General features: G+C 39.2%; 1 protein-coding gene across 1 annotated transcript; it reads left to right on the forward strand.

The window, feature by feature from the left end:
- twz (BTB/POZ domain-containing protein twz) lies at positions 1–14,569 on the forward strand. Its single transcript, XM_068290494.1, has 5 exons — positions 1–288; positions 540–602; positions 12,773–12,880; positions 12,950–13,431; positions 13,508–14,569. Exons 3-5 carry the CDS (start codon positions 12,786–12,788, stop codon positions 13,945–13,947), a joined length of 1,017 nt encoding a protein of 338 aa, XP_068146595.1. The 5' UTR covers positions 1–288; positions 540–602; positions 12,773–12,785; the 3' UTR covers positions 13,948–14,569.
- The last annotated feature ends 1,638 nt before the right edge of the window (positions 14,570–16,207 follow it).

A 16,207-nucleotide genomic window follows, 5' to 3' on the forward strand; every position in this document is an offset into this window, starting at 1 on the left:
CGACGCGAATGCAAGTGCGAGCGCTTGAAAGTAGGCAACAAAACTAAACACAGTCGCACACACACACAGAAATAGTCGGCAAAAGCAACCGCTAAACGGAAGTAAACATTTAACGGCAGCAGCTTGCACTTGCGGTTTCTTTTTTGCCAATACCAAAGAAGCGAAAACGGAAGTTGAGATAGAATTGCCGGAAATAGCGGGAAATAAAACGAATCGTAATTGATTGTCTACGTGCGTTGTAAGAGAGAAAACAGCTAAAGTGCATTTCCTAAATATTCCAACCTTTTTGTGAGTTCCAAGTTGTCAAAACAATCTAACAAACAAACACATACTCTAAAGTTTCCGAAGGCAGCCCTTTTGCTGATCCAAATTTATGTAGAAAGTTAAAGACAAAAATAATAATAACAATTTACAATTAATTATTATGCGGGTGCCTTTAGTTGTGCCTCAGGCAAACATTTACATTTATTTTTCTATAATTTAGAGAAAGTCTATATTCGATACCACTTAACATATGTATTTCGTTTCCTGCTCCACAGAACTCCATTTGTTGCATTGGATCAAAGATCACCGTTGACGGTGGATTCCTCTTGCCCCAAACGGTAAGTGAAAAAAAAACACAACAACAATCTTATCAAACAATCCAAATTAGTTCAAAAAAAGATTCTGTAATAAACGAATTTTCACTCAACAACGATTCGACCGACAATCCGACCGACCGACCGACCGACCGACCGAGACCTGGTAACCATCCAAGTTGCATGCCACAAAATCAACCTCTTTCTGTTGTAGTTGGTGTTGTTGTTGTTGCTGTTGTTATTTTGTTGGCCAAAAAAAGAGCCTCGGGCAACTGATTTTCGTCTCTCCCACATGCCAAGTCAGAAATTGTGCGCCATAAACGAAGACTGTTTAAAAAAAAAAAAAAAAGAGAAGAGAAGAAGAAAAAAAAAATGATCTGCCTCAAGTGCTGCTACTCCCAGTGTACCCGCACCAAAGGAGAAATAAACAAAAGTACGAAGAGTACAAAAAAAAAAAAAAAAAAAATCATACAAAGTCCACGGGCATTTTTGGGCAACCTTAGCCCTGGGCTGAGTTATGTGTGCAGACGACGACGACGACGCCGACGACGACGACGACGATGACTCTGAGGAGAACGAGTCGCATTATTTTTTCTACCTTAAAGGCTATTAAATACGATGGTGGTGCGATTGTGACCGGCCAGGTCCAAAAAACTAAGCGGCCAAAATGACCCCAAGGCCACTACAAACAACACACTCGCACACACACACACACACAAACACACAACACAAAATATTCAGCGAATCGACAAGCTGTGTGAGAAGCGAGTAGAATCGGAGCCAAGTCAGGAGGCAAAGTTCAAAAGCGAGACTGCAGTCGAAAATCGTATTCAAATAAAAGCCAAACAAAAGCAGGACGAACATAAGAGGGGAATCTGTGGGGGCTGAAGCTGTTTTTGGGGGCCTGTTGGTGGTGCCCTGCCAGCGACCTTCGCTTGTCGCGACAGCCTCTTCCTCTCTCACTCTCTGGCTCTGTCTCTTTCTTGAATCGAAGCAACTGGTTTTTGCTTTTGCCTTTTGCCTTTGCTTTTCTGCCATTGTTTTTTCGCTTTGTTTTGTGTTTTTGTGTGCGACTTGTGTGCCCGCCATTCCGCCATTCGATACCAAAGCAGAGCCAAGCAAAGGAGGCGGGGTCGTCGCAATCTTGTTTGTTTGTGCCACACAATTCGCACACGTGCCACACGGCAGCTAATTTGTTTTCATTCTGCGTTTTCAGCTTCAGCTACTTGCACCTGTGCATTGATAAAACCAAAAAGTGATTTCCATTACGTTTGAGTAGTCAAAAGCTGTTGCTGAATGTGCATTTCAATGGCAATCGCTGTCGGTAGCTCTTGGCAACCACCGACTCTGCCTCGGTCTGTGCCTCCTTATCCAATGGTGGTTAGTTCCCACCTCCTTCTCTATCTCCTTCTCCTTCTGCTTCAGCTCCTGCTCCTGCTCCTTGTTCTGTCCCATTCCGAGAGCACAGACTCTCTGAGCTCGATCACAAAAGCGCTTAACGCGCTGTGTGTTAATTAAGGCTGCAATTCGGCATCATTACCAGCATCAACAGAATGCCATTGCTATGGCAATTTGCCACTTAGCCGCCTGGTTCTGGTAACAAATAAAATAAATTGCAAATCGACTGGCCGATTACCCTCACTTTAACATTTATTTGATTAAAGAAAAGGTCGAAATGTTTTTCAATATTTGATTCATTCATTAATCTGCTGATTGTAAGAAGACAGCTATCAACAACAACAGGCAACAGCTTTCAGATGTTGATACCATTAACATAAAAACTGGAACAAGGATATATTTAGGTGCATTCTAAATGCTCTTAAAATTTCACACAAGACAGTTTTTTTTGTGAACCTAAGTATAACAATCCTCGATATAATTCAAGTCGACACATTTTTTGGATCTAGATAGTGATCCTTGATATTTATAAATTTAAATTATTATTTGTCGGTTAATGTGCTAGTTATTGCCTTTGCTGGTTCAATCTTTATCCTTTTCTAAGAACCGACTTCACATCTTACTATGAAATAACTAAAGTCTTTGTGAAACAATTGACTTTACTCTGTTGGAGTCTTTTTGACTTCACTCTGTTTCAAATTCTTTACATCAATATTTGGGAACACACAAAAGTATAAGGATCCAATTTGAAAAATGAAGCTCTGAAAAGTTAAAGATTCAATGCTTTTCTTCCTCTGTAACTCTGACTTATCTTAGATAATCAAATTTAATATATAAAAACATCTTTCTTATTAAACTTTTGAATTCAAATTTATATAATTAACACAACGTTGAAACTAGTTGAGAATTATAAGCAAATAAAGTGAAGAAAACCAAAGCACAGGTTGCAATTTTTAAGTTTATGTTACCTTCGCTTAGTTACTTACCAAATAGTACTTAGAATTCTATTAAACTATATAACCAAATTAAACCATAAATGACTGACTAGTTTGCTTGGAGATATGCTCAATTAAGAATTTAATGTAAATGCATTTGTTATATAAATGTTTTTTTTATTATTATGATTAATTGCATTTTTATATATTTTTAATAGTGGTAATTATTTGTTCGTTGCGCTAGAGTACAGTCTTATATGCCCCTTGATGCAGTTAAGCCGCAGTTACTTGGTTTCCCAGTTGCTGCACCTGCTTTTGTGTTGCATTTTGTTGTTGTTGTGTTGTCGTTGTTGTTGTTGTTGTTGGTATGTATTGTTGTTGTTATCGTCGGTTGGATGGTTGCAATATGCACACGCAAATTGCACCAATTAGGAAATACGAATTGGCATTGGCATTGCCTGCCAGTTGCAGCAAAAACCGACAGAGATGGAGCTGCAAGAGAGCGAGAAAGGGAGAAGCCTTCAATGCACTTCTCCTTGTGGTTCTATGTAGATACTGTTTGAGCGCCACTCGACTGGAAATGCTGCCTGTTAATTATTATGTACGGCTGATTAAGCAGCAGGTTTAACAATTTCATTCCAATTTCAGTTTTTTTTTTTTTTGTTTTGTTCTGTTGTATGTAAATATACGCTACAGAGGAAGAAAAACTATATAGATTTATATATATGTATATGTAGCTGAGAATCTATAGAATATACATACATATGTACATTGAAATGAAAGACAGTTTTTCTCTCGGTTGGTAATAATATTAGCCAGGATCGAAGACAAGATTGTTAAGTCATGGGCAAGAATAATAAGGATAAAAACAATATTAATATCAGATCGGAGGGATTCAGTGTTTAAACGTTTTTAGCGAGAAAGTGGTAAAAGGCATAACAACGTTTACAGGATATCATTTTACTTCGTTGTATTTGAGAAGTGAGAATGAGGAAATTCAAAAGTAGAATTCGAAAACTGCAATAATACAAAAGGATATAACATTTCATGATATTTTCGCCCTACTCAAAGTAGAGATGGGCGTGAGTAGGAGCGAGTCCTTGACAGTGGTTGGCCTCAATAAATGTCATTTGTGATTTGACGGTGTCGTGCCCTAAAACAGAGGAAGTCCATGTCCATTTTGACTTCTAGTGAACAACTTTTGTGCAATATTGGATCAGAAATTAATTGACTATATCTTAATGACATTTTAACAACAATTTTTGTTAATTTTGATTATTTATAAATTTGGATAAATATATGAAACTTTTATGAGATTATATTTAGGCTCTCAAATCTTTTGAGTAAAATTTTTATCAGAAAGGGACATTGTCCATAGTCTAGTGAAGGGTAAATTTGATGATAATGCTGTACAAAGGTTGCCAATTTTGAAAAAAACAATAATTTGGAGTCGACTATTTCATTCTTTCCCTTGAAATATTTAACCTACAGTCTTGGTAATAAAACATTAATTTAGTTTTAAAATGAAGCGACCAGATTGAAATTGAAAGGTGTAAATGGGATTCGAGTCCTTACAGAAACTTGTTGCTCCAGGAGGAATTGCAATGAACTTATAGAAAAAAAGAAAGATTGTTCCTTATTAATTTATAAGACATTTTTATACCCTTGCAAAAAGGGTATATTAATTTTGGTCAGAAGTGTGCAACGCATAGAACGAAGCATCTCCGACCATACAAAGTATATATATTCTTGATCAGCACGACGAGACGAGTTCAACTAGCCATGTCCGTCCGTCCGTCCGTCCGTCCGTCTGGATCAACGCAAACTCCTCCTAGACCGTAAGAGCTACAGAGCTGAAATTTTGCACGTAGGCTTGTATATACTGCAGGCGTTGTATATCTCGGATTCAGCCGGATCGGACCACTATATCATATAGCTCCCATACAAACGGCCAAGTCACAAACAGTGACTTTCTCAATAACTTCGTTATTTTCTGAGCTATTGTCGTGAAACTTAATATTAGAGAGTTTACTACGCCTATAAACGACTATGCCAAATTTGATCAAGATCGGGTGACTATATCATATAGCTCCCATACAAACGGCCAAGTCACAAACAGTGACTTTCTCAATAACTTCTTTATTTTCTATGCTATTATCGTGAAACTTAATATTAGAGAGTTTACTACGCCTATAAGCGACTATGCCAAATTTGATCAAGATCAGGTGACTATATCATATAGCTCCCATAGGAACGATTGGTCGAAAACAGTGACTTTTGTAAATAACTTCGTTACTTTTAACGCGATTGCTTTTAAATTAAACATTTCTTAATTTAATATATATGTTAATGACTGTGCCGAATTTGATAAAGATCGGGTGACTATATCATATAGCTCCCATAGGAACGATCGGTGGAAAACAGTGACTTTGATCAATATCTTCGTTATTTCCTATGATTGTAGGCCTTTCTTTCTCAAGCTTAAGCCTTTTTAGATAAAACGTTCTTCCACATTGATGGCTAATAGGTAAGGACTTTGACGCGGTCGAAGTTAGCCCCGGCCCTCTGGTTAATATTATAAATTTGTTTTCTGAAAACGTCACAGCCTACTTTAGAAAATTTGAAAACTTTTTGCGAATCCATTTGTCAATTTATCTGATATTTTGAGGGATTAGACTAGTCGACTTTTTCCATATTTCCTGGGTTCTCATGTACGATTACACGATCGTCCTTTGCTCTGATTAAAATTAATTGAAGTTTTTTTTATTGAGTATGTTAACTTGTCAAATATTCGCTTAAAATTTAGTTATTAATCCACTCATACTTAGTAGGCTGACATTATTATTATTATAAGTATAGGATATAGTTGTAAACTATCAACCTAACTATATTTTACAAGCACTGGCAACTAAGGCCTTGGGCTTAGACGAAAACTACATCCATAGACTAGTCTGGGATTCGAACCCGGGTCCTCGTTGTTCAGTTGCCCAAATGACTGGGTGACTTGGACAACTCATCAACCGAGGACTTCAGTAGGCTGACATACAGAAAGACTTTGCTGGTAATAAGGTTAACTTTTTTGTACACAAATATGTGTATATTATATATATAATATGTATATAAGGGCAATTGGCGAGAATCCTTCTTATGAAGCAATCTTTTTTTCACTGTGCATTTTTTATAGAATTGTGTAAACATATTTGTTTATAATAAGCTCACATAGCATTTGTGAATATTTTCTGTTTGACGCTGATCTTTTGCGCATTTGACTTACAATTCAATTTTGGATTTAGTAGAAAATAAAACAATATACATACATATATGTACGTATGTCTATATATTCTGTCGGTTGGTTGGAGTAAAAGTAATGTTTGTTCTGCATAAGAATACGTTTGCCTACAAAACCTCCCTTCACCACCTACCGCCTGATGGCATCCAAAATAGATGTATGTATGTATGTGTGTATGTGTGTGTGTATGGGAGTATGTACATATCCTCTCATATTCCTTCAGTTGTTACGCCATATGCAGCGCAATCGTCGTTTTTATTTAATATTTTCTAATAAATTTTTCAAAGTTTATTTTTGAAAGCCTTGCAGCGTTTTAATATCTGCTTCAGCATACTCTCCAGGACTTCAGGACTCTACTAGGACCTCTCTCTCTCTGCTTACTCAACTTTGCTAGACTCCCACACACACACACACACACACATACATTCGCATACCCACACACACGTATGTACATACATATATCGCATATATTTGTACAATTTGCTAGGGCGCACACATTCTGCAACTTTGGCTAGCAATTTTCGTAGCTAGAGAATGAAGGACCAAAGCGAGGACTGATTTCCCATATGCCGCAGTTCCAGCATTTTGTGGACCCTTTGGCGAAAGACGACGCAGAAGTTCTCTGCTCTGTGTTTGTGTGTGAGCTGGTTCCTAGTTTTTGGCTTTTTGTGTTTTACTTTGTCCAAAAAAAAAAAAAGAAAGAAAAAAAACAGTAAAAAAGCGAAACTTTTTCATTTGCCTGCTCATCAGCGTTTTGATTTTGGCCAACTGCGAAACGAAAACAAGTCAAGGAGAAACAGCAGAGATGGAGGACGAGGGTGGACAGAGTGGAGGAACATTGCAAGAAGCAGATGCCTGGCCATTACTTGAGGCATTGAATTCTTCTTAACTTGGCCCACGGACATTTTGTGATTTCTCTCTTTATGTTTGTCTTGGCTATGCACACACACACACACATACACACTCAGATCAGTTCACTGGGAGTTAGTCGTCTCATTTTTTATCCTTTGCCTAATTGGAAAGCCCTTTCCATGGCTCCTACCACTCTTCTCTCTCACTTCCTAATCTCGTTTACTCCGCCATGTTGCAACTGTTGCAGTTTGATAAATCTTTTCAAAACACATAGACAACCTCACCCACACCCACACACACACCCACCCACACACACTCACTCATATCTTTGGGCATAACTTTAATGCCAACATTCTCAATGTTTTCGTATTAACTTTCGAGGAGAATTCGCTCCCTGTGTGTGTGTGAGTGTGTGTGTGTGTGCAGCGACGTCGACTGAGACGTAGACGGGGTCTGAGCTTTGACTTGAGGCGTTTTAAAATTGAGATAAGGTTTTGCCTCGAAAACTTTCATTTTGGATTTTTTTCTACTTCTACTTCTTCTTCTTTTTCTTCTCCTTTTTTGTTGTTTTTGTTGTTCTTGTTGTTTTCTGGTTTGTTGTGCTCTGCCCGAGGTAGGAGCAACTTAGGTATGATATCTTTAAATGCAGGCACAACAGACACACACACACACACACACACACAGTCATATGTGGAAGTGGGAATGGAAATGGATATGGATATGCCCAGGGGAAGTCGGTGCGGGTAAGGTAAGCCAAAGCCAAAACGGACACAGAATACCGCTCCCACTCACATCCATCTCGCTCGCTCTCTTTCTTCCTCGCTTCTCCTCCTCCTCCGCTGCTCCACCTCTTTTTCTCCTTCACTATTTCACCTACCTAACCAATTGCACAGTTTACGCCTTGCCTTACCTTGCCCACTCATTCCGTGAGTCCTGAGTCAGAGTCAAACTCGTTGTGGAGAATCCTTGCTGTTGTGGTTACTAGCATGCTCTTTTGTTGTTGTTGTTGTTGCTGTTGCCTCCTATTGCCTTCAGCACTGCAAGGATAAATGAATGAGGAGGCACCAACACACACATTCACACACACACACACACACGTACATACATTCTCATGGACTCATATGTACGAGCAAGGAAAGCCCTAGAGGAGCCCATACTAACCAAAAACCAGAGTGAGAGAGATTGATAGAGTGAAAGAGCAAGATACAGAGGAAGAATAAGAGAGCGAGAGCCACCAAGACCCCAAGTTTCAATACCCAGCAACAAGCACCTTACACAATTACAGTGAATACACGAATGGGAAAACAATTACCAATAGAAATTTCTAAGACACGAATGATCTTACTAATAAGATCTCGCTTTTTCTTATATGCCCATGAGGCACAGAGAGATGGCAAGCAAAGCTTAAGGTCGTACGGTAAGATCGGCTATTCAGTCGAGTGATTGCCGAGGTGATTTCTGGGAGAGTAAAGGCTTCATAGTCAAGAATGACATTTCATTTGCCTAATACCAAGATTTATCTCTCCCAGAAGCATTAAAATTCGGATTGGCATGTGTGGCAGATAATGCCTCCCTAAAAAATGCCATCCACAAGGAGTACACTAGGACTTCGAAGTACAGTAATAATTCGATAGATCTTTATGCGCAATATTTGCTCTTGTTGTCTGACATAGTGACATTGGTTAAGTCAAGATTTAAATATCCTTTATTACTGATCACTTGATGTGCAGTTTTCTTTAGTGAAGTCTCACTGTATATTGAGCAAGAGCAACTCAGCTTACTGCTTGCTTGGTTCGTTTCGTATCCATCCATGATTTCCGCACTAATTCCAAACGATCGCCGCGGGCGTAGTCAGCTTTTGCCCTTTTTCATATAGCCATCTTGCTTGCACTTACTACTTGGCCAAAACCAGCCAGGACACTCACGGTTGTCTGGGGCGGAGAATTGGGACTGGGACTGGGTCTGGCCTTTGTGTGCGGAAGGTTGGCTGGCCGCAGGACATTTTGTAGGGTTACATAGTCAGCGTCGTCGTCGTCGTCGTCGTTGTAGTCGAAGTCGACGTCGTCGTCGTCAACGTCGCAGTCGTCAACGTCTGCTGTTCTGACTCATCCTCACTGCTTTCCCCCATCCCCCCTATCCAATGCTTTGCCCTTATCCACATCCTTTTGCTAGGTGAGCGTATGTAAGTATGTATGTATGCGAACTCTCTAGCTCTAGAGCTCATTTCTTGGCTTTTGTTTTCGCTTTTGTACTATTTTGGGAGATGGTCCAAATGGATGGAATGAGATGGAATAGGATGGGATAGTAGGTGAGGGCAAGGGTTACTTTATTTTGCTTTTTTTTTTTGTTTTTTGGTGAAGATTGAGCATGTGCCAACGGCCACTTCTGGGTCCTTTTTTGAACAAAATGATTTAGCCAGCAGCCATGCAGCAACCTGATAAGGCAACCCAGCCTCAAAATCACAATCTCAAACAATGCCAAACTAATAAGCCTTCTTCCTATATCTTCCTCTCTCTCTCTCTCTCTCTCTCTCTCTCTTCCCCCAACTTTATATCTCAGTATTTCTGGGCCTACATCTGTCACTGTCTCTGCTGCATGTAAACATCATCATCATGAGTAGAATGAAACACACAAAACTGCACAAATGTATATGCAGAATTGGTGAATGCAATATCAGCAAGAGTTAAGAGTTAATGACAATGGCCAAAACTGAAAATTCGAAAATGCATGCAGCAGGATAAAGGTGGATGGATGAATGAGTGGGCGTAGATGTCAGAGTGACAGAAAGAGACAGAGAGAGAGAGATAGCGGGGGAGTGGCAGTTGGGGATTGCAGAAAACACAACAACATGGCAACTCTTCAAAATTCATGATAAACTCAAGTGTAACCAAAGGCGCTGCGAACAACTTCTCCCCCCGCTTGCTCCCCGCCATTCCTTCTGCCTCATCCTTCCCTCTACATCCTTCTCAGCCTAGACGGCATAGAAAAGATACAACCTTAGGCCATAATGGCCTAGAATAGGATGCAAACTGCAGTGCTTGTGTTATATACAATACCGTTAGCATTGGGCGTATAGAGATGTGGCCATGTGTGTGTGTGGGTGTGCTCCTTACTCTTGTTCTTGTTGCTGCACCTGCTCAAGTGGGCCGCAAAGCAATTGAAATTGAATTGTTTTGTGGCCAGGAAGATGATAGAACCAGAATCACATACAGGCAAAGAGAGAGAGAGAGCGGGAGGCTAGAGTGAGATAGTCTTTTGGAATTTCTGGAACTGCACCATTAAGCCATCATTCTATATGGTTTGATTGAACGCATTAGTCATGCTTGATAATTGCTGTAAATTAATAAAATCCCACACCAATCCTCTCTATCCTCTATTCCCTATCCCTTACACCTATTTGCGTTCCGCTTTTCCATCGTCTCCATCTTCATTCCCTCTGCTCAAGCTGGTCATGAGAATACCTTCCAGGCATTTATTTTGTGCAAGTTTTTTTTTTTTTTCGTTTTTCTTTGCTTTGCTAACCCTATTTTACGACGACTACGTTTCTCTCCGTCTCTGTGGCATTTTTTCGTCGACATTCTCTCATTCGTATGTATTTGAATGTTCATGTAGTTAAAGTTAATCAAATCGTAATTACCCAGCCCCAGTCAGATGGCCCAAGGGCTTCAAACATTTTAAAAAAGCAAACTTGTTTAGTAACCTGAATGCTTCAATTGTATTGTCGAAATCAAATGGCGAAGAATTGATACTCTCAGTAGACTAGCCAAATGAATAATAAACTTGGAAAAGTCTAGAATATATTCATTTGTATCCACCATAAACTTGGATTAACATGTGGTATCCATAAGTCTAGAATATATTCATTTGTATCCACCATTTCGTTTGGGTAGAGATGGTCTAGATAACTTCAGGCTTAAATGGCCTCACCAAAAGTAATGCTTTCCACACTTACTTAATTCATGATTTTCATTAGTTAGACAAAGAACTATTAGGGCACTCGTTAAATGTATTTGAAATTTCGTAATATTATTTTTGTCCACTAATCCATTGATCTAACACAGTCAAACTTACTCTTCCTGTGTTCCTAAGGACGAGAATTATGTCCAAATCAATTATAGGTGAATATATATACGATTCTTTCTAAGTCTAACCTTAACCTCTTAATCTTAAGCTATCTAATTGATTTCATCTCCAACAAGGCTGAAAGTTTATACGTATAAATACACAAGGTGCAATTGGGGATTCCCCTAAATATGCATTTCTTGGTCTTTGCCTAAGGCACTTATGATCAATTTTGAATTTGAATTATTCTCTTTTCTTTTAATGTAAGTTTAAAAATTTGCAAAAAGTTAACAGTTTTTCATACTTAATGTTAAATTAAATTATAGTTTTTTAAAACTTTTTTAAGCTGTGAAAATCTTTTCAAATTTATATTATTGTAAAAACAATAGTTTTTAAAAAATAATCGAGAATTTGATCATTATTGTTTACAGTGAATTTAATCGTTTGTGTTTTTTGAGAAAATGAATTTTAATCAGATTCTGCAGTTAAGAAGTTTATTAACATTTTAATGGAACTATTTTACAGTGCTGAAATGTTATCAACTTTTGAAAGTTAATATACTTACCCCTGGAGAAGAGTATGCAGAGTTTATGAGTTATTTTATATAGACTTGATTCGCAAGCGCCATAATATAACGAAACTACCTCAAGAGTATAGGAGACATTTGCAACTGAGAACCTACCTGCAGGGCTAATGCGCCAAAGAACTTTGCACATTTGTCAATGGTTAACTCGTTGGGAACAAGTTGATTGAGTTTTATTAATTTGTATGGGCAAAACGGTTGAGCAGACCAGACACAGATAGCATCTAAAGGCAGAAAGCATGTTAAGCAGGCTAGGCCGGCCAGTTCGGGCAGCAGTGAGGCCATCAAACGTCCGACATTTGTTTGACTTGGTTTACATTGCGGATTGCGTATACGTCATGATGCACGCATTGCAGCTGACACTTCATAATTAGAGTTCGCGTATATACCGCGACCATAACGATGCTCAAATCAACGTGATTTTCGTGTGAAAATCGAGCTGAGCCACTCGAGGCAATTGCCATACCAATGGCTGTGGCTGCGGCTGCGGCTGCGGCTCTGGCTGTGTCGATGCAACATTAACTCCACTCGACTACGTTTTTGGCGATTAGTCTTGTCCACGACATGAAGCTCTGCCAGACAGCCAATGCAGATAGAGACAGAGAGCTGGAGGAGCGATTGAGACTGAGACCGAGAGTTGGTCCCCTTGAGGCGGGCATGGGCATAAGTGAGTTTAAACGCAATGAAAACCAAATATTCCCACACAATCAGCTGAGAAACAAAGGCTAAGCCCATATGGACATAATATAGTATCTTATATACATATATAAAGATATATTTACAAAATGCCTATATGCCTGTGTGTGTATTTGTGGTGGTTGGGTGATTTTTAACGTTACCCTGTGGAGCTGTAAGCGATATCGTTTGTCTCATTCCCCATCTCCATCTCAGTCCCCCAGACGATTTGCGGCAGTTTTGTTGTCACGTTTGCTGTAACCAAGAGTAAAAGTCAATTTTAGTTATATTTTTGGACAAATTGGTTCTCATGCCTTGGTTTGGTTTTTACATAAGATAATGCTTATATTAGCTAATCTCTATTAATTGCTTTTTTCTATTTTCCTTATTGATTTTGCAGGAAAAAATGCGATATGGATCGAGAGCGCGAAAGAGATGCAAAGGGCCTGGAGCCACGCGACTTGTCATCCACAGGGCGCATTTATGCCAGAAGCGACATTAAAATCAGGTACTGAACTAGTTTCTTTGTATTTACTGTGGCGGTATTTGTTTTTCATTGCCTTTTTGTTTTGTGCAGTGCTTCACCCACCGTCTCGCCAACGATCTCAAATTCCTCTTCACCCACGCCACCCGCCAGTTCCTCAGCAACGCCTCTGGGTTTGCCCGGAGCAGCGGCAGTGGCAGCAGCGGCTGCAGCATCGGCTGCCTCGGCCGGGGCCAGTTCCTATTTGCATGGCAACCACAAACCCATCACAGGAATTCCCTGTGTGGCAGCTGCCTCGCGGTACACTGCGCCCGTGCATATCGATGTGGGTGGAACTATTTACACTAGCTCTCTGGAGACACTCACCAAGTATCCCGAATCGAAATTGGCCAAACTCTTTAATGGCCAAATACCGATTGTGCTGGACTCACTGAAGCAGCACTACTTCATCGATCGTGATGGTGGCATGTTCCGTCACATTTTAAACTTTATGAGAAACTCAAGACTTCTAATTGCCGAAGATTTTCCCGACCTAGAGCTGCTACTGGAGGAGGCTCGCTACTACGAAGTGGAGCGTGAGTACATCTAACTCGACTCTTAAAGTCTATACCTATATGCTAATCGTATGTTCGTTCTGTCTGTTGCCCTTAGCCATGATTAAGCAGTTGGAGAGCATGCGCAAGGATCGTGTACGCAATGGCAACTATTTGGTGGCGCCACCCACACCAACACCACCTGCGCGTCATATCAAGACAAGCCCGCGGACTAGCGCAGCGCCAGAGTGCAATTACGAGGTCGTGGCCCTGCATATCTCACCCGATTTGGGTGAGCGCATCATGCTGTCGGCGGAACGGGCGCTTCTCGACGAGCTCTTCCCGGAGGCCAGCCAGGCAACGCAATCGAGCCGCAGTGGGGTGTCCTGGAATCAGGGCGATTGGGGACAAATCATACGCTTCCCCCTCAATGGCTATTGCAAGCTGAATTCGGTCCAGGTGCTGACGCGCCTCTTGAATGCCGGATTCACCATTGAGGCGAGCGTGGGGGGACAACAGTTCTCCGAGTATTTGCTGGCGCGTCGTGTTCCAATGTGATAGGCTGGTCCTCCAACCGTCGTGTAATCATCCAACCCCACAGCTAGGGCTGCTCTGAGCAGTTTGTCTAATTCGCAGAATGCAAATTTTGAATCCAAATGTTATTTAATGTTTACCAATTAAGTTTTTCCGTGCATTTTTTTGGAAGCCGTCGCGCAGAGCCCAGCACTGAATTGAGTTAATATCCTAAGTTTCGTTTTTAGTTTGAGTTATTTTATTAAATTTACACTTACGTATATATATTAATAAAAGAAATTTAGCCAGTCTCAAACATAACTTATAAAACAAAGACACACACATACACCCACACACACACAAACACACACACACGATAAACTAAAATAATAATAATGAACTCACCAGCAATAGGTTTGTAGTACATAATTGATGTAATTGAACTTTTATGAATGTAAACTATGGAATAACTTTTCAAAATACATATGTATATCCAAATAGTCTACACCCATAACAAACTATAATGGGCATCATAATAATATCCAACGAATAAAAAATGCAAAACAAAAACAGTTTACACCCTTGCCCCTCCAATGCACACTATAGGAAATCCATTAAAAATGTCTTAATTGAATATTTAAAAATAATAAAGAAAATACAAAATGCATTCATTTTTAAACAGATATTTGAAGACCCGTTATCCCACAACAGCCACTTGCCGATAGTTATCGATAACTGTCGGACATCTAAATACTGGGAATCGGATAAAATAAAAAAACAGCGGGCGCTAAATTTGAATGGATTATCGTGTGTGAAAGCCAATGGGTACTACTTATAAATTGAAATTTCGTTATGATAATCTTTGACTGGGACTTTTGTCATTAATTTATATGTACATATATCGGCCAGGCTAACGAGTTTTAATTTTTTTTATTGTATTTGCTTTCAACGATTAATAAATCAGCTTTTTCCCATCCGCGTCATGCTCAGTCCATCTAGCCATCTCGCTTGGACCTCGCTTTTTGCCTTTGTTCGTTTTCGAATGTATAATAGGCACTCTCTTTGTCCCTTTTCTACGTTTATTCAAACGTTTCTCTATACTGGAAACATTTCTTAACATTAAGTATTCTAAAGATAATGTTATTAACATAGACTACTAATTATGTCTATCGTTTATCGTTCTGAATCCCAGACATTCATATATTTTAGGGGGTCGGAAACGTCGCCTTCTTTGCGTTAGAATCATTTGACAATTTTTACAATATGCTTTTAAATTATGCTTGAAATTCAAGTTAAAAAATTAAACACCTAAATAATAAACAACTTCATTTGTGATAAAAGCAGTTTCAATTTCTAATTTTTAAATTTTCTATTAAATGCTTTTTAAATTAAAGTTATGATTTTCATACTTCATCTCACACAGCTTATAAATTGCTTATAGACATTGCTATAGCAAATAATTATCAGATCAAATGTGATCAGACAATAATGAAGAACAATATTTATAGTTGAATATTTAGTGAAAGGTCAGGTAATCTCTGATAAGGAGTTTTTGAAATACTTAAAGAGCAGTGATTACTAAATATAAGAACCTATCGATTCAAAATTATTTAAAGCTTCAAATTCAGGTCTTCTTTGGTTCTAAGGACTTTATACTTAGTCGTGAACCCCTTATCGGCAATAATGGCTTTGCACCTTTGCTGCATCGAACCCATCTATGCTAAACTGAGATGTGCCGCTTGGATAATTCTCCAATGTTTAACTTTATAGGACTTTTTTTTCCAAATTTTCCATGGAAAAAAGCTAATTCGAGCTTGCTCATATGTTTTGGATCGTTCTCCTGCTGATATGTCGGTTTTATAAACGTATTCCTTATGGTGGATAGTAGCATAGCCTTTTTCATGATGCTTAGACCATTATACACAACTTTTTTTCTATGTGGTATTCCGTATTTACTGTTTAGACTCTGCACCACCAAACAAGACTACTTTACATTCGTCTGTCCCAAGAATTCTACGCCTCCTTGCACTGGGCCGTCAATTTCTAATGATACTTCAAATGTCTATAAACAACATGTTTATCGGACCGCGATCCTCCAGGCGATGGGTAGGCATAACTTTAATTGTGTTGCAGAAAAAAAGTTTTGAAGATTTATAGACATATTATGTCCTTTGAATTTTTTCAAACTCTTTCACGCAGCAGATAATGGTTTGGAAGTAAAAAGGTATTTCCTTATGAGGAGCAATGGATACTACCGTTTAATCTGCTGCCTAGCTAACTGCACTTCAGTGACCAAATTGCCCAA

This window comes from Drosophila tropicalis, unplaced genomic scaffold, assembly GCF_018151085.1.
Source record: "Drosophila tropicalis isolate 14030-0801.00 unplaced genomic scaffold, ASM1815108v1 contig_593, whole genome shotgun sequence".
NCBI classification, from domain to species: Eukaryota; Metazoa; Arthropoda; class Insecta; order Diptera; family Drosophilidae; genus Drosophila; species Drosophila tropicalis.

Bases quoted from the DNA above. Each gene is read 5' to 3' on its own strand.
- twz (XM_068290494.1), top strand. From the start codon at position 12,786: ATGGATCGAGAGCGCGAAAGAGATGCAAAGGGCCTGGAGCCACGCGAC. The intron at 12,881-12,949 runs GTACTGAACTAG...TGTTTTGTGCAG, and splicing joins AGAAGCGACATTAAAATCAG to TGCTTCACCCACCGTCTCGC. The intron at 13,432-13,507 runs GTGAGTACATCT...TGTTGCCCTTAG, and splicing joins TCGCTACTACGAAGTGGAGC to CCATGATTAAGCAGTTGGAG.